The sequence below is a fragment of the Camelus dromedarius genome, chromosome 2, assembly GCF_036321535.1.
Source record: "Camelus dromedarius isolate mCamDro1 chromosome 2, mCamDro1.pat, whole genome shotgun sequence".
In the NCBI taxonomy this organism is placed as follows: Eukaryota; Metazoa; Chordata; class Mammalia; order Artiodactyla; family Camelidae; genus Camelus; species Camelus dromedarius.
Genome location: NC_087437.1, coordinates 82,891,218 through 82,916,108, shown reverse-complemented (window position 1 = coordinate 82,916,108; position 24,891 = coordinate 82,891,218). Strand labels below are relative to the sequence as shown.

Here is a 24,891-nt window from a genome sequence, read left to right as displayed (position 1 = left end):
TCAAAGAGAGTCTCACTAGTTTATTCAGAGAAAATTCTGTTGGTTGGAAATTTTAAAAGGTCAAGCCCAAAAGAGATAGCCTGGAACTTAGAAAGAGCTTCCAGTTCCTCTCAGAAACTGTTTTTGTGTGTGTGGGTGTGTGTGTGTGTGAAGCCTTGATCCTCGGCGTGGGCTGTAATTCCTCTTCCCTCTGACCTCCAGTAGTGCTTCTCAAACACACAGATGACCTAAGGATCTTGTTAAAAATGCAGATTTAACTCAGTGGATCTAGGGTTGGAGCTGAGATGCTGCCAGTTTTACAAATTTTCCAGGTGACGTCGATACTGTTGATTTGTGCACCATGCTCTGAATAGCAGGAGTCTAAAATATATTTTTGCTTCCCACAACAGATAAGCGTACTCATGTTGAAACAGTGGGACTTGGCTCCCTCACCCGACTGTGAGCTCTGCTCCCCATGTCCTGAAGTAGAGTACACACGCATAATGAGTGCTCAGTGGTAATGGATTCATCCATCCTTACCTCTGTCAGTGATTTGTATTATTCAATGGTGTCAGTAATTTGAATTGTTATCAGCAAGGGCTTTTTCCTTTTAACGGAGAGATTGAAGCAAATCTGTCATTCAGAAATAGCTACCAGAGTATAATAGAAAATTTTCATATAAAGTTAGACATTGACTGTATGACCCATAAAAACATATGCACACTCAAAGCCTTCTACTTGAATTTTCAATGTTGCTTTGTTTATAATAACCCAAACTGAAAAGAAACCAAATGTTTGTTAGCTGCTGAGTTGATAAACAGATTGTGGTTATGGTATAGCCATACAATGGAATACAGATTAGCACTGTTGACTGATTTAAAAAAATGCACAACTTAAAAGCTGAGAGTTATGTTTTATTTGGTGGCTTTTCTGAGCACCATAGCCCGGATACAGCCTCTCAGGTAGCTTGAGGAACTGTTCCAAAGAGGCGAGGGAGGAGGCAGGATATATAGGAGTTTTTGCTAGGGAAAAAAAAAATGTAGTCAAACATCAAAAGATTGTTGCTAATACAGACATCTCTGTTAATGATCATAAAATCATGAAAATCTTAGTGATTTTAGTGCTTTCTATGTATAGGAAGATGTGTACCTGTCTGAGCTTATTGAAGTCATTCCTTTGATGTGTATCTTATTTTTTTTTGGAGGGAGGTAATTAGGTGTATCTATTTTTAGAGGAGGTACCAGGGATTGAACTCAGGACCTCATGCACTCTACCGCTTGAGCTATACCCTCCCCCCTTTGCTATGCATCCTAACAACCTGTGGCCAGGATCCTGTTTTTCTCTTTCCTGAATCCCCTCGGGGGCGTCATGGGTGGGTGGGGTGCCATGGCTGCTGTGGCTGGTGGCTTGATGGGTTGACTGAAATGGCAGGCAACATTTCTTTTGTCCACAGCAATAAAAAGGAATTAACTCCTAGCATAAGCAACAACATGGATGGTTTTTTCCCAAAAGCATTATACTAATTGAAATAAGGCAGAAATAAGATATATACTGTATGATTCCATTTATATGAACTTTTAGAGAAAGCAAAGCTGTAGTGATAAACAGATTAGGGGCCAGAGATTAGGGGAAGAGAGTTGGCTGCAAAGAACACGGGGAACTTTGGGGGCTGATGGAAATGTTCGGTATGATTTTGGTGGTTGTCATACAACTATACACATTTGTCAAAACTCATCAAACTGTACACTTAAAAGTGGTGGGTTTGTTTATAAAAATTTTTTACCCCCATAAAATTAATTTTAAAAATTGGCCACACATCATTAACATTATCTCCTTTCAGGTTGTCTTATCAGTGTGATATTAATATAAGAAATAGAGAAAATTTCCACCCTGGTAGAAGAAATGGGTGTCTGGCAGAAAATATGGATAAACAGTAGGAACATGACAAGTTCCCTTAAAAGCTTCTTTGTGTATTTCAATGAAGCTGAGTTTAAAGGGAGAGATTTTGAAAACAGGAACTTCAGTTCATTTATTTTTAGCATCTAATATAGTGTGCTATTAGCTGAATGATTTTAGTGTGTCCTGCTGTGCTATTAAAAAACAAAATTCTGTTGAAAAGTCATTTCTCTCCCTTTTATATTTTTTGCAATGAGCACATCCAATTTTTGAGGCAGGATTCGGTCATCTGCTTTAGTAATGAGGGCTTTGCTTTTATTAGGTGACAAGGTCTGTCTTCATATGCTAAGGTTGAAATCTGGCAAAAGCATTGGGTTTTTTTGTTTTTGTTTTGTTTTTTAGTGTCAAATAATCTATAATTCAAAATTAAAAGCATTAAACAAAGTAAAGAAGGATATTCTATAATGCTAAAAGCCACAATGTATAATGAAGTAATTACTGTTATAAAGTTCTATGCACAAAACAATATAGCAGCAACTTTAACAAAGCAGAAACTATAGAAGATAAAAGTAAAACCAGACAAATCCACACTAATAATAGGAGAATTTAGAACACTTCCCTCTGACCTAGACAGACTGAGGAGAAAATATCTAGTAAGGATAAAGAAAACCTAAAAAAATAATCAATAATGTATACCTAATAGCTATATATCCAACTCTGTTCCATGATAATACAGACTATTCCTTCAAGTACATTTAGATCATTTCTAAAAATAGACTATATTTTAAGTCATAAAGAAAATCTAAATTAATTCCCAAAATAGAAATATTATTAAGAGCAGTCTGACTAGGATAAATAGAGGTTGTGACATGGTATCTCACTGTGGTTTTGATTTGCATTTTCCTAATAATTAAAGAATTGAGCATCTTTTCATGTGCTTATTGGCAGTTTGTATACCTTATTTGGAGAAATGTCTATTCAGATCCTTTGCTTTTTTTTTGTTGTTGTCAGATTCTTTTTCTTTTTTAATTTATTTAAAATGTGTATGACTGTTGAGAACAAAACTTATTCTCTGGTAGGGTTTTCAATATACATACATGTAATTCTTCAGACAACTATGACATAAAGAATGGAGGATAAATGAATATATATAAATATATATATATTTATATATATATATATGGTTTATATGGTTTTAGGCTTGAAATGAAGGGCTAGGAAGTCCAGAAAATAGAGGACCTATGGTGCAGAGATCCTTTGGTAACGTATTTTCATATGATGCATACGTGCTGCTAAATCCTTTCACAAAATGCTGACACTTTTAAATGTGTTGGTGTAAGGGAAAACATATTTAAATTATTTTAATAGATAACATTTTCCTATATTGCTAAGTTTTATTTTTCCCTTACTTATCAACCTCTTTGTCTGGAATCATTTACAAGAAATATATGAGAATTGGATGATAGAAACAGCAAGGGAGGATGAAGGTCATTTGTAGTAGTATATGCTACCAGAAAAGAACTTTGCTTTCCTGTAACCATAATTTAGATTAAAATTATATAAATATCCACATACTTATGCAAATGAGACAAATACCCAGATAAGTGACCAGTATAAAACTCTTTTTCTGCAATGAGTTCTCACAAAAAAAGAGATACCAAGAAATTGTAATTAATCCTAGACAATTATCTTAATTCTCCAGCTAGCACTTTTGGAAACAGACTCAGAAAATGTTAGTATAAAAATATAACGAAAACAGTCTTCAAACTTTTTAAAAAAATTTACATGTATGTACTGTTCATTGTTTCTAAGAACAGTTAAGAGCTTTAGCTTTTATACTAGTTATCAAGGGAATAAAGCCTACCACAAAATAAGAATCAACAGAATACAGTGATCCATTCATAAAGGACAGCAAATGTACTTACACATATTCAAGAAATCAGTTATCTAATCTGTAAATAATAAATAGTTCATTTGTATTCTTTTTTTTTTAGATTCCACATATAAGTGACATCATATGGCATTTTTCTTTCCCTTTCTGGCTTGCTTCACTTAGAATGATGATCTCCGGGTCCATCCATGTTATTGCAAATAACACTATTTTATTCTTTTTTATGACTGAGTAGTAGTCCATTGTATATGTATATATACCACATCTTCTTTATCCAGTCATCTGTTGATGGACATTTGGGTTGTTTCCATGTCTTGGCTATTGCAAATAATAGTGCTGTGAACATCGGGATGCATGTGTCTTTTTGAATTATATTTTTCTCTGGGTATATGCCCAGGACTGGTATTGATGGATCATATGGTAAGTCTGTTTTTAGTTTTTTAAGGAACCTCCATACTGTCCTCCATAGTGGCTGCACCAGTGTACATTCCCACCAACAGTGTAGGAAGGTTCCTTTTTCTCTACACCCTTTCCAGCATTTATTGTTTGTAGACGTTTTAATGATGGCCATTCTGGCTGGTGTGAGGTGGTATCTCATTGTAGTTTTGATGTGCATTTCTCTAACAATTAGTGATGTTGAGCATCTTTCCATGTTCTTGTTGGCCATCTGTCTGTCTTCTTTGGAAAGATGTCTATTTAGTTCTTCTGCCCAGTTTTTGATTGGGTTGCTTGTTATTTTGATATTAAGGTATATGAGCTGTTTGTATATTTTGGAAATTAGTCCCTTGTTGATCACATCATTTGCAAATATTTTCTCCCATTCTATAGGTTGTCTTTTTGTTTTTTGATGGTATCCTTAGCTGTGCAAAAGCTTTTAAGTTTAATTAGATCCCATTTATTTATTTTTGCTTTTGTTTCCATTACTCCAGGAGCTGGTTCAAAAAATATGTTGCTGTGATTTATGTCCGAGAGTGTTCTGCCTATGTTTTCCTCTAGGAGTTCTGTACATTTAAGTTTTTAATCCATTTTGAGTTATTTTTATATATAGTGTTAGAGAATGTTCTAATTTTGTTCTTTTACAGGTAGCTGTCCAGTTTTCCCAGCACCACTTATTGAAGAGACTGTCTTTTCTCCATTGAATATTTCTTGCCTCCTTTGTCATAGATTAATTGGCCATAAGTGCGTGGGTTTGTTTCTGGACCTTCTATTCTGTTCTGTTGATCTGTGTGTCTGTTTTTGTACAAGTGCCATACTGTCTTGATTACTATAGTTTTGTAGTATAGTCTGAAGTCAGGGAGTGTGATTCCCCCAGCTCTGTTCTTCTTTTTCAAGATTATTTTGGCTATTCAAGGTCTTTTATGTTTCCATACAAATTTTAACATTTTTTGTTCCAGCTCTGTGAAAAATGTTGTTGGTAGTTTGATAGGGGTTGCACTGAATCAGTATATTGCCTTGGGTAGTTGGCCATTTTAACAATATTGATTCTTCCAATCCAAGAACAGTATCTCTTTCCATTTGTTTATGTCATCTTCAATTTCTTTCATCAGTGTCTTATAGTTTTCAGAGGACAGGCCTTTTGCCTCCTTGGATAGGTTTATTCCTAGGTACTTTATTCTTTTTGGTGCAGTAGTAAATAGTATTGTTTCCTTAATTTTCTTTTCTGCTATTTATTGTTAGCATAGAGAAATGCAACTGATTTCTATATATTAATTTTGTATCCTGCAACTTTACCAAACTTGTTGATGAATTCTAGTAGTTTTCTGGTCGCTTGTTAGGGTTTTCTACAGTATCATGTCATCTGCAAACAGTGACAGTTTTACTTTTTTGTTTCCAATTTGGATTCCTTTTATTTCTTCTTTGATTGGCTAGGACTTCCAAAACTATGTTGAATAAAAATGACGAGAGTGAGCATCCTTGTCTTGTTCCTGATCTTAGAGAAAATGCTTTCAGCTTTTCCCCATTAAGTATAATGTTAGCTGTGAAGCATTGGCTTTTTTGAAAGACTGTAAGAGGTGTGTGTATGCATGTAGGAATTAGCTGCACATCATTGTATTAGCAGAAGAATTGGTTGCAGGGAGAGAGAAAGTTAATTATATATATTCTTCTGCTGTGCACAAAGAAGAAAAAAACTATGTATTTAGGAATCAGCCAGAATATATACATTTGGTCCTATTCATTGAAACTATGCAAATAGCTTTTGTGGGGGGTGAGTGGAGGAGTTTACATAAATTCAATTATAATTTTCTATTAACTTACTTAGTAATCAGATTTTTCCCCTTAATTTGATTAAATAGCAGTAGCTGGGAACTTCAGGTTTAAATTTGGCTTTGTCAGGCGGTGTAACATTGAAGAGTACTTAATTTTATGTGGGCTAAGTCTTTATTTTTTAATTATGGCCTATTGAGAATTTTCAGATCCTTCTAGCAGAAATCCCATCAACCAGACTACTAATTCCTTAAGACTTATCTCTTTAATTGTGAAATGAATAGTTTTTCATATTACAGTGTTTGTAAGTAAGTATATTAATAAATGCATGTATTTAATGTGTATCATTTCCTTGCTTAAAAAAGGTTCATGCTGTTATAGTTAAAAAAAATACAGTAGATACAGTTTTCCACAATGTACAATTTAAAAATTTCCCACAACATACAATTTTAAAACCCAGAAAGCTCTCTTGCGTGGGGATGATAGCAACCCTGTTTTCATCATCATGTGTGAAAGGGGCTTAGTGCGGTGCTAGGCATTTTGTAGGTACTTAATGAAGGGTGCTATTGTTTACATGATCATCAACACAGAGGGTGGAGCTCCTTGGTAGATAGCGAGGTTACCAGACACATTTGGATCCTGCCATAAATAATAGGAACCATTACTTAAAAGAGGGGTAATAAATGAGTTAAAGAGGCCAGAGGCCTTTACATCCATGGCAGTGAGGTCCTGTGTGTCTCCTTGCAGGCTTGGGCTATATGGAGGTGGGTAGGGCTAGGAGGCTTAGGGGACCCATGGTGCTAAAACTGAGATGTTAGTGCGTAAGTAGATCTGGAGCTAATGCTCACGGGGGTGTGTGATTCCAGAGGAGTCGTAAGCTGAGCAATAACTACAAAGTGGAAGGAAAGCAAGATGTGAGATCTGTTGCCGAGTTCAGATGGTGCAGGGCGTGTGTCAGTGTGAGCAGAGAACTGATGGAGACCTGAATGGAGAAGGGCCTCTCCCAGGGCTGAATGGAAACAAGCTGTCAGCAGGCCCACCTGGTAAGATTCTGGAGGTGAGCCTTGAATGGGGGAACCCAGCTAAGGGGAAAGCTGTGGCTGAAATCCTGCCCACACCAAGATAAGTGCCCACAGGGCTGTGTGGAGCCGAGGATGAGGGGAGGGAGTCCTTTTCTAATTTGCACAAAGATGCAAGTTGTTGAGCAGTTGAGCAGCTGGGGGAGAGAGGAGACTGAGCAGCAGCAGAGCAAGACATCTGTCACTGAGGAAGCGGAGGGTCTCAGGGGACAGAGTGGATGAGGACGTGGCTTAGGATCCTAGTTACTAAAGTATTGAAAGTTTGGTTGCAGAGTTGCTGGGGTGGCCGAGAGGGAGAAGAAGCAGACCTTGAAAAACTAGGATGTATATAATTCAGGGACCCGGCAACAAGAACTCAAGTCTGCTGAATGAGGTGTCCAAGGTCAACGTGGGATCATTGGGAACCTGACCAAACTGTTGAGCTGCTACTCAAGGGCTTCCCAGGCTCCCTTTCCTTTGGGCCAGCGATTGGGGTGGGGCGGAGCCTACAGAAGGGCATTGGAGATGTCTGAGGCCAGGTGTAGAGGCCATCGGGTGTGGAGAGGCCAGGCAGGCTGGGTGCATCTGTGTGTGCGAGGGTATTTCTTCCCTGGAGTCGTATGATACTGAGTTACCCAGTGTTTTTGGGCTTGGCAAATAGAACGTTGTTTCTAGAATTATTGCTGAATGTATGCTTCTTTCTAGCTGGTTGTTGGAAAAACAAATCCCCTTTGGTTTGAACAAGCTTTAGGAGAATCTAAAAATAAAAATCTGACCATTTTCAAGTGTCATTCAAGTGTCATAGGGTTTTTGTTTTGTTTGTTTAAGCAATGCTGTTATGGTCACTTGAGGGGCTCAAGAATGTGCTTTGAAATAAGAACCCTCCAGTATGATTCTTCTGCATATTGAGGTTTGAGAATCACTGCTCTAGGGACACTCAAAGGAATGGAGAAAAAAATAATGGATTTCCTGAAATCCAGAGAAATGGGTTGGGAAAAACAAGGTTGTGAGTAATAGGGTTTTATTTCAACACAGTCTGTGGCTATCAACTTTCTCTCCTTTGCACCAACTCCTAGAATTTATGCTGCTTAAGGAGCTGGTGGGATGGACACATTCGACATTCTGTAATGTTTAGTCTGGTATCAGAAGGCTAGACCTTCACCTGAGTGTAAAAGCTCCCATCGGGAGCGCGGCAGCGCAGGGCGTGGGCTCGGGGATGGCAGATACAGGTCTGAGTCAGCTCAGGAAAGTCACCCCTCCTCTCAGAGCTTCGGTTTCCTCATCTGTGAAATGGGAATTGGAAGTTTACTCTTTCCCTCCCAGGGCGGTCGTGAGGATGACGTGAGATACTACACCACAAGCCTTTGTCAGAGATTATGATTCTAATCAGCCATTATCCATTGGGCATTTGCCATGTGCTGGGCATTTAGGGTAAAAAATTAATACAAAGCATCTAGTTATGGGATCTGTAACTACATTCAGAGACTGTCTACTGAGCATCTGTGTGACAGGTGTTGTTAGAAGTAAGGAAATAAATAAATGGAAATAAAATGATGGACAAGTCCTGCTCTCACAGAGCTTGCCATCTAGTGTCTAATGGGATAATTACTGTAATATCTGTTACCGTCTCTGTATTTCAGTAAATGTTACTTTTTTTTTTTCTCCATGGTTCTCTTGAGTGTCCTAGAGCAGTGATTCTCATACTTGAGGACCCATAAGAATCAGACTGGGAGGGAGCTTGTTTCAGCGCATGTTCTGGAGCCCAGAGACACAGGTGAATTAGGGGTTCAGAACTGTGCACTTTAATAAGCCCCCAGCTGGCGTGGACCCCCAGACCTGCCACCCTGTCCCCTTCACCCAGGTCTGAACTTACCCTTTTGGAATGCTGGCCACCACGGTCAGGAAGTTACACATGAGACTTCTGTCTTTCTAGTTCCCCTCCTGGCTTTTGTCTTGATAGACAGGATGACACCAGGAATAGAACTGTGAGAAAGAAATGGTCAGGCTTTAGTCTGTTTTTGTCTGTTAGACTGTGTAAACTGAGACAGCTCACTCAACCTCAGAACCTTTCAGCTCCCTCATTCGTTAAGATCATGCCTGAACGTTGATTTATCAAGCTGGTTTTGAATCTTAAGTAAAGTGATGGCTATACAAGCATTTATGAATTTATAAAATGTACTTTTATTATTAAAGAGAAGGAGAAACTGTTGCCAAGTTTGAGCTCACTTTGGTATATGTAGATTATTCATATTTTGGGTTATGTATCATCATTTGAGAAGAAATACATATTTGGTCTCTGCCAGTGAGTCCTGCCCACCCTTGATGCCCTGTACCACACTTTAGATGCATAATTGCTTTATGACTTGCAGTTTATAAAGGATGTTTTAAGGACCCTGGTCTTAGTAGCAGCCCCATCCAAGAAGCTGGTATGTTTCATTTATTGTCAAGACCATGAAACTTGTTTGTTTTAGTAATTGAAGTTATGTTGAAGGGACCTTCCCTGCCCCACCCAACCTTTAAAACGGGCACTCGATGTTAAATTCTAACTGGTTTTCCTTTGAAATCTTTGGCTCAAAGCAAAATGGTCATTTCATCCATAGAATTAAAATTAGAGAATTCATTTGTTTGTGAAAGTTTTTCCTGTGAGCAAGCAGAGGGACTCCACATGCTTATCACAAGGATATCCTGGCTGGCCCTGGGTGACGTTGCAACTGGAATGTGGCTGCCTGGAGTTGCCTGGGGCACGTAGAGAGTGGCAGAGCTGAAACCTCTCACGCGGTGTATGCAGTGGCTCCTCCAAGAGAAGGTTCATTTTACTTTTGAGGACAAAAAGAATAGTGTTTTCTCACACTTCTTTGTTTTCAGCTAAGCCACAAGTGGGTGAATGAAAAACAGTAATTCACTCATACTTCTGTGCTCTATAAAATAATACATAAATTTCTCAAAGAATGTGTTTTGAGGGACAGATAAGCAAATTGAGTTGTAAATACTGAGTTCTTTCTCTAGACCTCCACGTGCTGTCTTATCTTCAGTGTAAACATGTTTTGAACCATTGCTGACAGTGATAAGTGGCTTCCTTGTTGGGTATTTGCAAAACTGGTGTTATTCTGGGTAGAGTCTTAAACATATTTAATTTGAGTATTTAAGTAGGTTGTTTGGTGACTCTTTTGGCCTGTGGTGAAGGTCTTCTAGGGCAGTCTTGTGCCTGACATCAGTAATTTCCAAAACTGTCTCGGTACAAGGCTAACTTGGGGTTCTAGGACTCCCCGGGTTGCCAGACACCCCTGATGTCTGAGACCATCAGCGTGTACAACCAAAAAGGCTTAAATTACAGTGTATTTTCAAAGGAGTCACAGGGTACAGAAAGAATTCGACTGTGTTCTTTGGATTCTTTTATATTTATCCTCCATTCATGTTTGCCTGACACTTGTATAAAAAAACAAAACCAAAGCATTCTGCTGAGGCCAATTCAGTCGAAGGGAGGAGCCACTCCCCGTCCACACGGCTCCCTGTGTCCTGTCAGCATGGAGCATGGACCATGGACTCTGGCCAAAGTGTGTAATATTTTCACTTCTCTCACGCGTGAAAGGGAAGAAACAAAAAGCTAGCATTTGTTGGACGCGTCATGAGGGCCAGGCTCTGGCTGGCTGTCTTGTTGTCTTTGTTTCCTCAGTTAAGCACTTTCAGTGATGCATCCAACTTCCCAAACTCCTCACTGTCTCAGACTTGTACTCTGATCATCCCAAACCTTAATTCTCTCCATTACTTGGATTTTACCAATTATTTCTCAAAAAAACACAGTATCATACTTTTTTTTTTTACCCACTAATGATCATGCAATTTATTTCTTGCATTTTACTGAGAAGAATTTAAGGTGATTTTTAAAGTCATGCATAATACATCAAGACATACACTTTTTTAATTTTTTATGTTTTGGGGTGGGGGTAATTAGATTTGTTTGCTTATTTATAATGGACAGCACTGGGGTTTGAACCCAGGATCTCGTGCAGGCTAAGCACACACTCCACCACTGAGCTATCCCCTCCCCAAGACAGACATTAGAAATGGATGAGGAAGACAGAACAAAGTGGGAAGGGAAGCACGAGCTTGGGGTGGTCACGTGTCCCGTCTGTGCTGTGCTCCTTTGCCAGCGAAAGACGCTGGCCTTTCTGCCACAGCCACGCGCAGTCGCATCTCCTGTGAGGCCCGTGAGAATGTAGCACTGGCTGCATCGAGTCTCCCTTTGTCTTTCTCAAACCCGTGCATTTTACTGTGTAGAGGAAAGCACAGCTGGCTTTAGTTTTAGAAAACAAACAACCATGAAATACACACACTCATTCAGCACATATTTTTGTGTCATAGGTTATGCCGGACGCCCATCACTTTGGCTAATCAGCCTAATAACCGAAACTGCTGTGTGCTTTCACTTGTCACTTGTTGGCAAAGGTAAAATGATGGACCTAAGGTCCGCCAAGCCAGGAATTATGAGGACTTGGGCCCCGATTCATGTCTTCTGATTTCTCACCCGTGTTGACCCTCATGGGGATTATATCCACTAAATTAGAAGCATGTGTAAACTAAAGTCTGCTGGTTTAATGCATTCATTTGCTTCCTCCTGACTACAGTCATTTCCAATTAGTATATAATAGTGGCATGTGGGGGCGGTGGCGGCCTTAATAGCAGTGAGGAGCAGCAGCTGACAGCAAGGGAGGCGACACCGCGGGATCGTCACTACAGCTTAGGGGTGCTTCCAAACAGCCCACACCCTCCTGAGCTCCAGAGGGTCTCAACTCTAAGGGAACCCAGAGCAATTATGACATTCATTACGAGGTCCTCACACCATCAAGGAGATCTGAAATTATGTTTAGTACATTCTACTTAAGACAATGGAGCGCTTTAAGAATCTAACCAGACTCACATGGTCTACACTGCATTGCCCCATTTGAGGTTAAGAGATACGGACAGGAGTGAGTGGAGTGGTACCTTCATATGTCTTGATGAATCAGAAACTCGACAAGAGATGCACAGAAATAGTATATCTGTTTAAGTAACATGCAGTGAAATAGAAGGTCTAGTATAGAAGCATGTACTAAATTTGTGTTTGACATTTAGTTACAAATGGAAGTGAGAACATTTATTTCTGCCTTTGAAGCAGAAGTGGGAACTAAACAAAATGCTTTAGACTATTAAAAATATATTTTGTAAAGAGGCTTTTTTGTGCATTTGTTTTCTAGGGAAGATTGTGCCCATTTTTTGGTCGACTGATAAATGTGTGGTGAACTGTACTGTCCATTTAATATAAAAACAAGCAAAAAATTGGCTAAATTTACCAATGCCGTGATATGGTACATCTAAAAGTATATAAAAGTTGAGAATGTGTGAAGTATTTTTTTGAGGGGGGAGGTATTTTTTAGCAACCTTGTTTCTCTAATTCTTTCAAATTAGGAAAAGGACTTTTAGCATGAATAGCATTTAAGAATCATTTCAAGCACTGGTGAAGCAAAATGTTTATATTTTAAGGCATAGATTCACTTTCTTTTGAGAGAGAAAATAGATATTTTTTAATATTTCTGAAAAAAAGTTTTGGATATTGATTAGATAGGTAAAATTTTGTTCCAAATGAAATTTTTTTCTTACCTAACATGGGAAGGTAGTATGGAAGCCACTAGCTTTGAAACATTGGAACTGCTTATTGGTCTAAACATGAATTGCGTTGTGTTGATTAAAGAGGATGAGGAGAAACAAAAAAATGTTCTCTTTTTGACACTTTAGTGGGTGTTTCCAAAATAATTGGCTTCCATCAGTTTTTTCTACTCTCTCTCTGTCTCTCTCTGTTTATTCACTGATGCTTGTAGGTAAGACGTTGTGTAAATCCATCTGTGTAACAATCTCACTGTTCCTTTGGCCTTCATTCCTTGTGTTTCAGGTGGGCCAGCCATGAGAGGGTACCTTGTGGCCATATTCCTGAGTGCTGTCTTCCTCTATTATGTGCTGCACTGTATACTATGGGGAACAAATGTCTACTGGTAAGTTTCATTTTTGCTGTTTAAGAATGAGTCCAAAACTAGTCTTTAACACAGACATGCAAATTATATTAGAGGGACCTATTAAAAAAAAAAAAACCAGCCTGTAATACTTTGAACCTTGTCTAGCTTTCCCATTATGAATTGGGGTTATACCGTTCTAATACCCTATACATTGCATCTAACAGCTTAACAACTGATAGGCAACACCATCTTTTTCTTGACTCTTTAGTGAAGCAGGGGTGTTGACCATCTCTGGGACATAACATTCTTCACTTATAATATTTCATCTTTTGAATTGATGGAGTCATTCTTGGGCTCAGTGATACTTGATTCTTAGAGCCTAAAATGCTAGAAGAGATTGTTGCTAAAATATAGACACTGCTATGGTTTCCTTTGTTTAAAAAATATTTGGTGAGTAATGACATAGGTACATTTTGAAACCACTTTGACCTGAAATGTCATGTATAAAATTGGAAGAGGTGCAAGTAGTTTTATTGCAGAGAAAACTTCTTTAATAAACTTCTTGTCCTTTTCCCTATTGTCAGTCCTTTGGTGAGGAATACAGCTTTGATGGCCTTTAAATCCTGAATGGGTGCTAGTACATGCCATCACAGTAAACCAGATAACAACCTCCTGTCTTAGGAAAAAGTTCAGTACTTTCTGCCACTGTTTCAAGAGTAGATCCTAGAGCATGTTTCTAGGGTTTTTTGTTTTTTAGGTTTTTTTGCTTTGTTTTTGTTTTAACTAGATGATAAAATAAATGGATGCTTTTGTATTTCATTTCATCATTGGTTGACTGAAAAATCATTGTAATGCTCTTCATGGACTGAAGGAAGACAAATGGTTACTGGAAAAACCCAATGCCAGGTGGATGGATTTGGCCCTAAATTTTGAGGCTTTAGATTTAAATATTGAGCTAGATGTCTTAGAAGTCTGGTTATACACCATATGATGGTTCTACCACAGGCATCTCTGCCTTCATCTCTGCCACATCCTGTCTCTGCCCCACACTTAGTAATGGAAAACAAGAGCAGAAGAGAAAACACGGGGTTTGGTAGACTGCTACTTCCGCACCAATCCTGTCTTGTCATGGAGAAATGATAAAGAAGACAAAGAAAAGGGTCTGAATTCAGCGCAGTTTTGTCCTCAGAATTTGAGGAATGTTCGTGTCACTCCTAAGCTAACATGTTACTCCAGTCACAGAAAGTCTCGTGGGAAATTACCTCAGATGCATGTTTGTGCTGTGAAATTGCTTCCTTAAAACTATTTAAAACAGATATTTGTCTTTTTTTAAAAAAAAAACATGCAAAGTTGTCTTCACAGTATCTCAAAACAGTTTTTTTTTTAACATTTTTTATTGAGTTATAGTCATTTTACAATGTTGTGTCAAATTCCAATGTGGAGCACAATTTTTCAGTTATACATGAACATACACATATTCATTGTCATATTTTTTTTTTGGTGTGAGAAAATTGTTTTTTAACAACCTTAGAAACCAAGTAATATACTTTGTTTTTTTCTCTGAATATAATTTGGTTTTTATGGCTTGGTGTGCTGGTCCCCATATTTATATACATTTCTTACCTATAAATCAAGAGACATTTTTGCCATTTGGGGTATTTACAAAAGATGTGTCTCTGCATAAGAACTTAGCCTCGTGGTTCAGGAACCTAGCTGTTCTAGCTGGGGATTTTGTACCAAAAAAGGGGAGTGGGATGGGGAACTGAATCTATCCATGAACGGTTTAGGCTATTTCTTTCAGTTTGAGCCCTGTGAGTATAGAAGAAAATTGATTAGTTTTCTTTTTCAGATTAATTCTTCACACAGTTGATGATCACTAATACATTCTTATCAAGCTGTTTTCCTCTTTCCTGGCTGAGTCTAGATCTCCTCCCTCCTCCCTCTGCCCCCTGTCCCCTTCATTTATTTTCATTGTTGTGTTCTGTCCTGTTCCACAATACCCTTTTAAATTGTGGAGACAAGTGCTCCATTCAGGAGACACACAAACACCAACCTGTGCCAACAGCAGAGGAGAGTCAGATATGGCTCTAAATGGTGTGATTCGTGGAGTCCCCAGATCACCAGCAGGGGCTGTGGCATCTGCTCAGGGCAGTGTCTCTGTGCTGTTTACTGGATAACGTGGGGACCGCCAGCAGAAGCTGGGTGCATTCGGGCTGAATCGGATTTGTCAGGCTTTCGGGAACTTCTGAAACATGAGCCCGGTGGTACCTTCCACAGTGTTGTTGTCCTGGTTCTTCTCAAAGGGTTCTTTTGAGTCACTGCTCTTTGAACCCCTTCTGGGTCACTTATCACCTCAGCCTTCTCCACTCTCTCTTGCTTTGCATCCACGAATCCTCAGATGTGTCCAGGACTTGGCAAAGGTCCTGTCATACCTCAGGGGCCACATGAGGATGTTTGTTCCCAGTCTGAGAAGCCTCTCAGCTGGGGCACCACAGGGGTTCCTGGGCTTTTGGTTTGTTTTGGGCGGCTGCCTGGTTCTGGTTTCTGCCTGATGCTGTTTTTGTCTCACAGGGTGCCACCTGTGGAAATGAAGCGGAGAAATAAGATCCAGCCTTGTTTATCAAAGCCAGCCTTTGCCTCTCTCTTGAGGTAAAAATATGAAAGAAATTGTGGCACACAAAATGTTCGAAATGTGTTTCTAATCATTTTCCACACTTTTTTTTTCCATGCAAACCTTAGCAGTATAAAGTTGACACCCTATATTTAAGAAGAGCTTGAATATCCTGTGTGTTTTTATATTTTTTATTTTTTTTAGTGGAGGTACTGGGGATTGAACCCAGGACCTCATGCATGCTAGGCATGTGCTCTACCACTGAGCTATATCCACCTCCCCTGTGTCTTTTTGTGCTTTTAGTCAGAGCTCTACATGTATTTTGAAAGAAGACATTGAAGAACTCAGTCAGGCCAATATTCTTTTCAAAGAAGTGATAGTAGAGAGGTCTATTTGTGTTTAATCATAAAAAAAAAAAAGTGAATGGTCCTTTAGGGTTTTATTTTCCCGTCTGGTTCCCATGTCATTTTCCATTCTTACTGTATTGTGGTTTCTTCTCCCTTGCCTCTAGATTAAACTTTACAGTAGAAATTTGCCTTTCATAGACTTTCAGTGAACTCTATAGAATGTAAATAATGGTTTTCGTTATGGTTGTCAGGACTTGTAGAGAATTTACTCTCCCATCCACCAGTACGCTTTTCCTCTGTCACCGCATCTTTGACGGATTGCTGGCGAAAATGTTTCCAGATAAATAGAAATAAATGAAAGTTCTGGTCTGGGCATGTTGAATTGTGTAAAACACAGACAAGCTTTTCAGCATTTTATCGACTAAAGATCACAAATTCACCTTTTCTTCTCTTACTGTCTTTTCTTACATCACTGCATCTTTCTGTGACTGGTTCTTTCACTTTCGGGTCTACAGGTCCCTTCAGAATCAGCCAGTCCTCTGCAGAACTGCAGGCACATGAACTACTTTTGCACGTGGCTACGAGTGTACTGTGGCTGCTTGTAGTTTATCCCCGGCTGTGTGTCCAGTTAGGACTACTGCACAATGAGAAGCTTTTACTTTCTTTTTTTTTTTTTTTTAACCATAACACATAGTAAGAAACACATTTTACTTTGGAATTTAGTATGCATACATATTTATAATGAATAACAAAGGCATTTTACCCTTCCTACTCCAGACACCCAGTATTCTCTTCTATCGCTTTTTTAAAATGTGCGGCTTGTGACTTGCAGAACTGATTTCATGAGCCACCTCTGGGTTGCAGACTGCAGGTTTTACAGCACTCCTCTAGAATCAAGGTACTCTACAGCTTTAGAGAAAATAGATATTTCCTTTCTGAGGAAACCCAGCAGGTCTAAAGTATTCATGGAAGGTTGCCCAGCAGTTGAAGTGACCAGCAGATGCCCACTGGTCATGTGACCTGTATCCTCGGGAGGCGGGGCTGTCTCCTCTGCCAGTAGCCGTCGGGAGAAGCTCTGCTGGGAAACTAGAAAGTGTTACTTGCAGTGCTGTGAAGAGGACACCTTTCCTTAACATTGAACTTGAGTATGATCTCAGCTTTGTCAGGTGTGGGTTAGTGGCTCCAGATAATAGTTACTTGTTTTCACAGCTTCAGTTTCTTTGTCTTGTCGACCGAAAAAGTGCACAACCTAAAAGCTGAGAATTCGGTTTTATTTAGACATCTTACTGAGAACTGTATTTCGGGCAGGCAGCATCTCAGATAGCTCTGAGGGATTGTTCCAGAGAGGTGAAGGAGGAGCCAGGATATATAGGAGTTTTTGCTTAGAAAAAAAAGAAGAAAAAAACCCATGTAGTCGAACATCAGAAGGTTACTACTAACACAGAAACAGCATCTCAAGTTAATGATTTTAGTGCGTTTCTATGTATGAGAAGATTCCAGAGTCTGGGCTTATTTAAATCATTCCTTTGATATGCATTTTAACCATGTGAAGCTAGTATCGTATTTTCATCCATCCTGAATTTTCCTCAGGGTGCGCCATAGGGGTGGCTACAGTGGCTGATGGCTTTATGGCCACAACATCCTTTGTTTACTGAAATGGCAGGTGACATTTTTTTGTCTACAGTGTAAATTAATTAGTAAAATTTACCTTCCTTTCCAAGCTTGTGTAGGAGTAAGGACAACAGAGACATAACGTAATGTGTTACATTATAATGTAATATAACATGCTATAATACACTATAATGTAATGGATAATTATTACAGATAAGACTGGTGCTTACTGAGCATCCCCTACTATGTGAGACATGGTGCTGACTACTGAAAAAAAGCCACAACCTAAAAGCTGAGAATTATGTTTTATTTAGGGAATTACTGAGGACTTAAGCCTGGAATACAGCCTGTCAGACAGCTCTGAGGGATGGGTCTGAAGAGATAGGCGAGGAGCCAGGGTATATAGGAGTTTTTGCAATAAACAAACAGCAAACAAAAAAAAACGAGGTAGTTGAACATCAAACGATTACTGCTAATTAAAGAAAAACTAGACGTCTCAACGTAATGAATTTCATACTTTTCTGTGTATGGGAAGATGTGAGAGTCTGGACTCATTGAAATTATTCCTTTGATGTGTATCTTAACTATCTAGGGTCAGCATCCTGTTTTTCCCCCTCCTGCACTCCCCCCAGGGTACACAGTCAGGGTGGCTGCAGTGGCTGAAGGCTTGCTGGCCACAGCATTCTTTGTTTACTGAGATGGCAGGCAGCATTCTTTGTCCACAGTGCTTAACAATGGTTGCATTTAGAAATAAAATGTAAGTCACCTAGGGCAAGGTCTGACTGGAATAGACATTAACCATTTGTCACCATCATTTTCACTGCCCCCCGCCCAAAGATTAGAGACTGTCATTGCCTTCACCTCAATGTGCAAAGTCGTCATGTTTTACTTTCCCAAGGAAGCCTGGGAAGATCTTGAGTCTCCTCTCAATCTTAAGTCAGGTGACCTGACACTTCCTCTTCCCAGAGCAGATCCTAAATTTAGGGATCAACCCTGACACAGAAAATGACCTTTCAGGGTTGGCTGGACCCTCCCCAAGGCTGCTATTATGTGGCACAACTGAATCTGGGACACACAGCCTACTCACTGTGTAGGAAAGACTGGTCTCTCACCTCTTTGCTTAGTCTGAATATGGTGTGAATTCTTGCTCGGCTCTGAAATCTTGAGCTCCTTAGTGGCTCCTGAGTAGCAAAGCCAAGATAGAACTGAAGCTAATTCGCCCCTAGTACGCTGCTGTTTATTTCCATTTTGTCATGCAAACCCCAGGGGCACTCTGATCTTTACCAGCAGTTTTTATACCAAAAAAGAGCAAAACTGGTAAGGCAGGAAAGATCGGCCATGTGAGGGGGTTGGGGTGAGGGTTTGCAGTACCTAGTCCTGCTGGTAGGTGAGGATAGCGTCTTAATATGTGCTTGACCTATTCCTTCTCTTTAATTAAAACAATTTTTTTTTTATTTCTTTCTACTTCATAATGGTCCCATTAAGAATTAATTTGAAATTGACGTTCATTCAATCATTTATCATCTATCAAACGTACGTTGTCTGCCTGCTCTGGGCCAGGAGCTAAAAGTGAGAAAAAACAGGCGCCTCGTCACGGTCTCTCTTTCGTCTGAGAGGGTACCTGACGGGGAGCGAGAGGGACAGGGCAGGCAGTAAGGAGACAGATACCCATAGTTCTTGTTCTTGAGCAGATTTTAATTTAATGACATTAGGAAAGAGTTTGGTTCCAGCTACATCTAACTGTTAGTGTCTTTATTTTCACAGGGGACAACAGCTTTATACCTAGGGCATCTTTTCCTTTGGGGGTGGACGAGCATCACTACTTTTATTGTCCCTTATTACTTCCTTTCTTTCTTCCTGTATGGGGCTGTACTTGGTGGTGTCTTGTTTTTAAATTTGGTGCCCCCCCCACCCCCACCCCCTATCACCAGCCCCGAAGCTGTTACATAATTTTGGATCCACGCCTGGAAAGTGTGTCTGGGTGTGCAGTTCCATTGTGTATCCGACTCTAGGCAATATTTAAATAGTGTTTAAGATGATTTTTAAAGAATCTTAAAAATAATTCTGTGTTCGTATATAGTCAATGTAATAATATGAATGACCTACTGCAGTTATTTTCAGTTGTGATTTTAAAAACCTTCAAATATTATATGCATTTGAGAAAATCATTCTTTATCCTTTTCTTCCAGGTTTCATCAGTTTCACCCTTTTCTGTGTGCAGCTGATTTTAAAAATATTGCTTCCTTCTATGGTAGCGATAAATTTGATTTGCCCTATGGGATAAGAACATCAGGTCAGTAATATTATTCTTACCCTGCCCTATTAAATATGAGTGGTGTTTGATGTGAACCATATGTTCATATAATTTTAAGGCCTTTGGATCTTTCCACTTAATAATGATTCCTAAAGGATATAATTTTGGGATTGGATGAAAAGGAATTAAATTTTAATATATAAATCCCCACCCCTTTTGAAGCAGTGTGGAATAAAAGAATAAAAAAGGTAGAATTTTTTGTTGTTGTTGAGAAATTGCTTTTTACTTTTCTTTTGCCACCATATATGATTCACAAGTTCCAATGCCTTACTTTATTCCAATTTAGAATTAGCAGGACAACCCTGTGGGTTAACTCTTTCTCTGTCTTTCATTTCACCTCTTCAGCTATGAGTTTTACTTTAATTTCATCTGCAAGTTTTATGCCCTTGATCAGTCTTTTCATTTAATCGTAGGATAAATTTCTGCTAAATTTACTGTTTACTAATGATGAAACACTTTTTCCCTCTGCTTGTTAACAACTAATTTGCTTTACCCAGCTTTACATTCTAGATTTTTGATTGACTCTAAAAGCCTAAGAGCTAACGAGCCCCAGTTAGATTTTCTTATTCAGTTGATCCTGCGTATGTGTGTGTTTAAAATATATTGTAGAGAATTTGATAATCTAATAGGTTTAAACTTGCAGAATATTGATTTCTATACCAATGTTAGTTTCAGAGTCATCAGATATGGTTAATTTTGGTTACTTTTTTATAATTGTTTTCAGATTAAGCACCTTATTTATCTGGTGTTTTTGGAAAGTATTCTTAGAGCATTTGCTATTTTGAGTGTGCATGTTACATGGTGCTGGCAGATGGCAGTTGTAGTATGAATTGTCACCAAAGAGTGAATCACAGGTGGCCATACCAGTTTGAAGTGGGTTTGGGGGAGGGGAGCGGATAAGGTGGCTTACTGTGTGTCTCAGAAGTCATGATTGCTTTTATTCATAATGCTCCATTTGTTTTCTAGCTGAACATTTTCGACTTGCTCTTTCAAAACTGCAGAGTTGTGATCTCTTTGATGAGTTTGACAAGTGAGTTTGTTTCCTTGCTTCTTTTATTTTAAGTTTTAGCTAAGGTGATTCAAAATAAGCACCCCACTGTAAATATATTCACTCCGGAAGATTCCACAGCTTTTGTGCATAACTAAAATGCCTAGGAGTTATTTCTATGACACTTGAAATAAACAAACCACAAACCACAAAATAATTTAGAAGTTGCTTAATTGGTTGGCTCAAAAGTATGCAGTCTTTTTTCTTTCTTTCTTTCTTTCTTTTTTTACTTTTTTAAAAATTGAAGTGTAGTCAGTTTACGATGTTAGTTTCAGGTGTACAATAAAGTGATTCAGTTATACAAATACATACATATATATATGTTTTTATGCAGGCAGTCTTGATGATGCTCTGTGCTAGTCCTAAGTCAGGATATTTTTAATCCACACTCATCTTTTCTAAGTCATTGTTGCTGAAGAATGAATTCATACTCCCTGTTAATCATAAGCTCACAGCCTCCCTCCATGGGCTGCTTCCCATACCTTCCCACACATCTTCTGAACTGCTCACTCATGAGGATCTTTTTTGTTTGTATGTCAAATATTGGGTGTCAGAAGCAGCTCTCTTCCTTTTATTAAGAATTTTATTTGAGGGAGGCAAACAGCTTGCTTAGGTACAAATTTTCTGACTACAAAAGGCAATTTAGGAAGGGGAGGGTATAGCTCAGTGGTAGAGTGCATGCCTAGCATGCACGAGGTCCTGGGTTTAATCCCCAGTACCTCCATCAAAAACTAAATAAATAAATAAGTAAATAAACCTAATTACCTCCCCCTAAAAAGCCAAACCAAACCAAAGTTGTTTTTTTTTTAAACAATAAAAAAGGCGATTTAGTTTTTAGAACATTTTGGTGTCAACCCCCTAGGAATTGAATTGCCAAAGACAGACTTCTTAGTAGGTAGGCTCACTTTACAGAGGTAGACTTACTTCACAAAGTTTTAAGCTACGTTTAGAACTTGACCAGTCCAGTGGGATGACATGGATGATGTGCCGATGAGAGGCCTCCATCAAAAAGGAGATGGCCGAATTTCCCTCTTGTCCACAAGAACAGAGGTGCTCTTTGGTGGGTGCAGAAATCGGGGTTGTGACCAGAGGTGTGAAAATGGAGACAGTTTGCAGAACAGAGCTGGAGGAGCAGTGCTAGATTTTGTCTGAGTTTATCTCATTTTTCTCTGTCAGGGGCCCAGACTATTGAAGAGTGGATTATATAATAACGTTGGTTCATTTCAGTTTGTACTTACTCTTTATAATTTAAAACTGTGCTGCCAGCCCAGTCAATTTCAATTTCTGTTTGCATACGCAGAGCAACCATACATACTCTTTTCTAACTAGAGTTTATGCAGCTCTTGTCTGTAGAATATTGTTTTGTGCAGACCTTTGGCATATGTGCTTTATGTCAATTCTCTCTATTTTTCACAACTACCCTGCAAAATATACTTGATGATATCCATTTTTTTAAATTGAGAAACTGAGGCTAGGCAAACATTTGTAGTTTCTTATAACTGCTAGATCCCAGAGCCAGGATATGAATCTGGATGGGTCCTCTAGTGCCTGGATGTTTGCTTTAAGAGTGATAATAGTTAGACCTTTGATATTTGCAGCAGGTGTCTGCAAATATTTGAAAAAAAAATCCTTGGCCCTGTAAGTGTGAGCTGCTGTCAGGATTCTTGATGGTACGTGATCAGAAGTTTCATACTTGCCTGGTTTTTATCTCAGAACTAGCCTGGGTTTTATTTAGTTGCTTTCCAAGCTCCTTCCTGCAGAGGTGTTCACCATCATATGTGTGTGCTTCAGCCAGGCTGTCTCCTCTCTTCTTGCTGACTTGGTCTGGCTGCTCCCCACCCTTTCCCACTTTGTCACTGACAGTGCTCCCCCAACCCAAGCCTCCATCGCTCATATCATCAACCCATGTCAGTTCTTAGCATCACTAGTGTCGGGAGGGAGGTGGGTGTGGATGATGAGGAGGGATTGAAAATCAAGCTGATTGCACCAGGATTCTTTAGTCTGAAGATGTCAAGAGACTGAAGTAGCATCACTGTACAGTCAGAAATCCTTCAGGTACAGAGGGAATGGAAACTACCCCTCAGAGTGAGCACAGTGATGCTCTAGATTCTCAGCATGGCTGAACTGCTTGTTTGATGTGTGCAAACTTGCTCCCTAGACAAAGAGTATTTTGAAAGTAATTAAGTAAATATACTTGTGATAGTAGTAGCTTCATTTACATACTACTTCTAGGAGGAGATCACATGTACTAGTAAATTTTACCTTTATTTTAAGTAAGTCATTCTGCATTGGTCTGAAACCCACAGTACAACACAGTGATGACATCAGGCCAGCCCATGCCTGAGCAATACATTTTAAGTAAACTCCAGAAGGACAGAATACACTCAGCTGCCTGTTGCTGCCTCTCAGTCAACTCAGTTTGTCCCTCAGGTGACCTTCTACATCTCCCATTTCTCCTCTCTGCCTAGGAAGAAGGCTCTAGAGGAAAGAGGTTTGAGAACAGTCTTTCTTTCTCAGGCAGAGGATCTGGACCTCCCCTGTGGGGAGTCTGCCCAGCCCTGACTGTGGACTCGGGAGCTGGTGCCCCGTGCCCAGGGGGGAAGCCTTGTCGACATGGGCTCCTCACTCTCTGTCTGGGGTCTGTAGGTCGGAGGGAACGGGCTGAAGTGGAGAGAGGTGAGGTCCTCCCTTCCAAGTCTCTTCCCCCTTTGGCTGTTCTGTTCGCCCTCTGTCCTCTTTGTCTCTTCCAGTAAGGTTCAGACACTTCTTGTTGTTTCAAATCTGAGTCCTTTACTTATTCAGCATATACGATGCCCTCAGTTGGGGTAGACTCCACTGTGAATGGGAGAACTCCAAATATCAGTTGCATTTACAAGATGCAAGTTTTCCTCTTTTTCACAATTGTTGTGTAAGTGAAGTCTCGGGTAAGCATTCTCAGGCCAGCTTAGCAGCTGTCATCATAGGGACCAAGGCTTCTCTTTTGTGTCTCTGCTATTCCTCCTTGTGGTCCAGTCTGATGGTAGGACTTCCACAAGTCATATCTACATTCTGGCAAGCAGGGAGGACACAGGGGGAAGGGCATGTCCCCAGCCATTAAGACTTGCCTCCTTCTTTAAGGACATTTCCTAGAAATCACACTGAACACTTCATTACATCCAGTGATGTGCTGGAGCCAGTTGGTACCAACTTGTGAGAGCTACCGCTCTTCCCAACTCTGTTCAGTGCCATCAAGATGGAAACGTGAAATTAGCCATGTTGGGTGTATTTATACCATGGAAATTAGCAAACACTGCAAACCAGGGCTTCCCATCAGCCCACTTGTTCCCAAAGAGGACTGATTGGTAAAAATTTGCCAGCAACCATCAATTACATCACATTGGCTAGGGGAATAATTGCAAGGCTACACCTCGCTGGAAGGTGGACTGGAAAATCTGGAAAATGTAACCTTTATTCCATGTGGCTGTGGGCCCACCTTAAAAAAAAGTCCTATTTTCAGGGACAAAGGAAACATGACGACTGAGGGGCAGCTAGCAGTCTCCCCATGAGTATTCTCCACCATCTCTCTGGTCCCCGCCTGTTTCTGTGCCTGGACCCATTCAAGATTCTAAAGTCAGTTACGTAAGTCTCTACCAACCTCTCTCGGGACTGGAAGCGGCCAGCCGTGGTTTCTCTCTTGGAGATGGAAATCCTGGGAAGGCAGTTGAAACGCATTAGTGTGGTAAATCATTTTGAAGTGGCCTTTCTTACAGAGGTCTTCCTTACACCATCTTCGTAGGTAATGTGAGTAAAGTAACTCAGTGAGATAGAGAGAGCCTTTTTCTAAAGTTAATACCATGGAGAATTCGGGCCGGAATTAGAGGGAAGGAAACCAGAGGGTGTGTGTTGGTCCGTAACACCCTGTGTGAAGGAGCCCCGGTATTGTGACAATTCCACACCTGTTCTTT

General features: G+C 39.7%; 1 protein-coding gene across 15 annotated transcripts in view; it reads left to right on the top strand.

Annotated features, from left to right (window-relative positions):
• The window catches only part of ST3GAL6 (ST3 beta-galactoside alpha-2,3-sialyltransferase 6), a 75,507-nt gene that overhangs the window by 22,950 nt on the left and 27,666 nt on the right, over positions 1-24,891 (top strand). For 9 of the 15 annotated variants that reach the window (XM_064496114.1, XM_064496112.1, XM_064496110.1 and 6 more), the window contains 4 exons: positions 12,956-13,055; positions 15,588-15,665; positions 19,775-19,878; positions 20,866-20,929. In XM_064496114.1, the coding sequence (XP_064352184.1) occupies positions 12,967-13,055; positions 15,588-15,665; positions 19,775-19,878; positions 20,866-20,929 (335 nt within the window). In that variant the 5' untranslated portion in view covers positions 12,956-12,966. Of the gene's footprint in view, positions 1-11,391; positions 11,476-12,955; positions 13,056-15,587; positions 15,666-17,121; positions 17,141-19,774; positions 19,879-20,865; positions 20,930-24,443; positions 24,566-24,891 lie in introns of those variants that run through there. The other 6 variants (XM_064496117.1, XM_064496116.1, XM_064496115.1 and 3 more) reach the window with 4 other exon arrangements.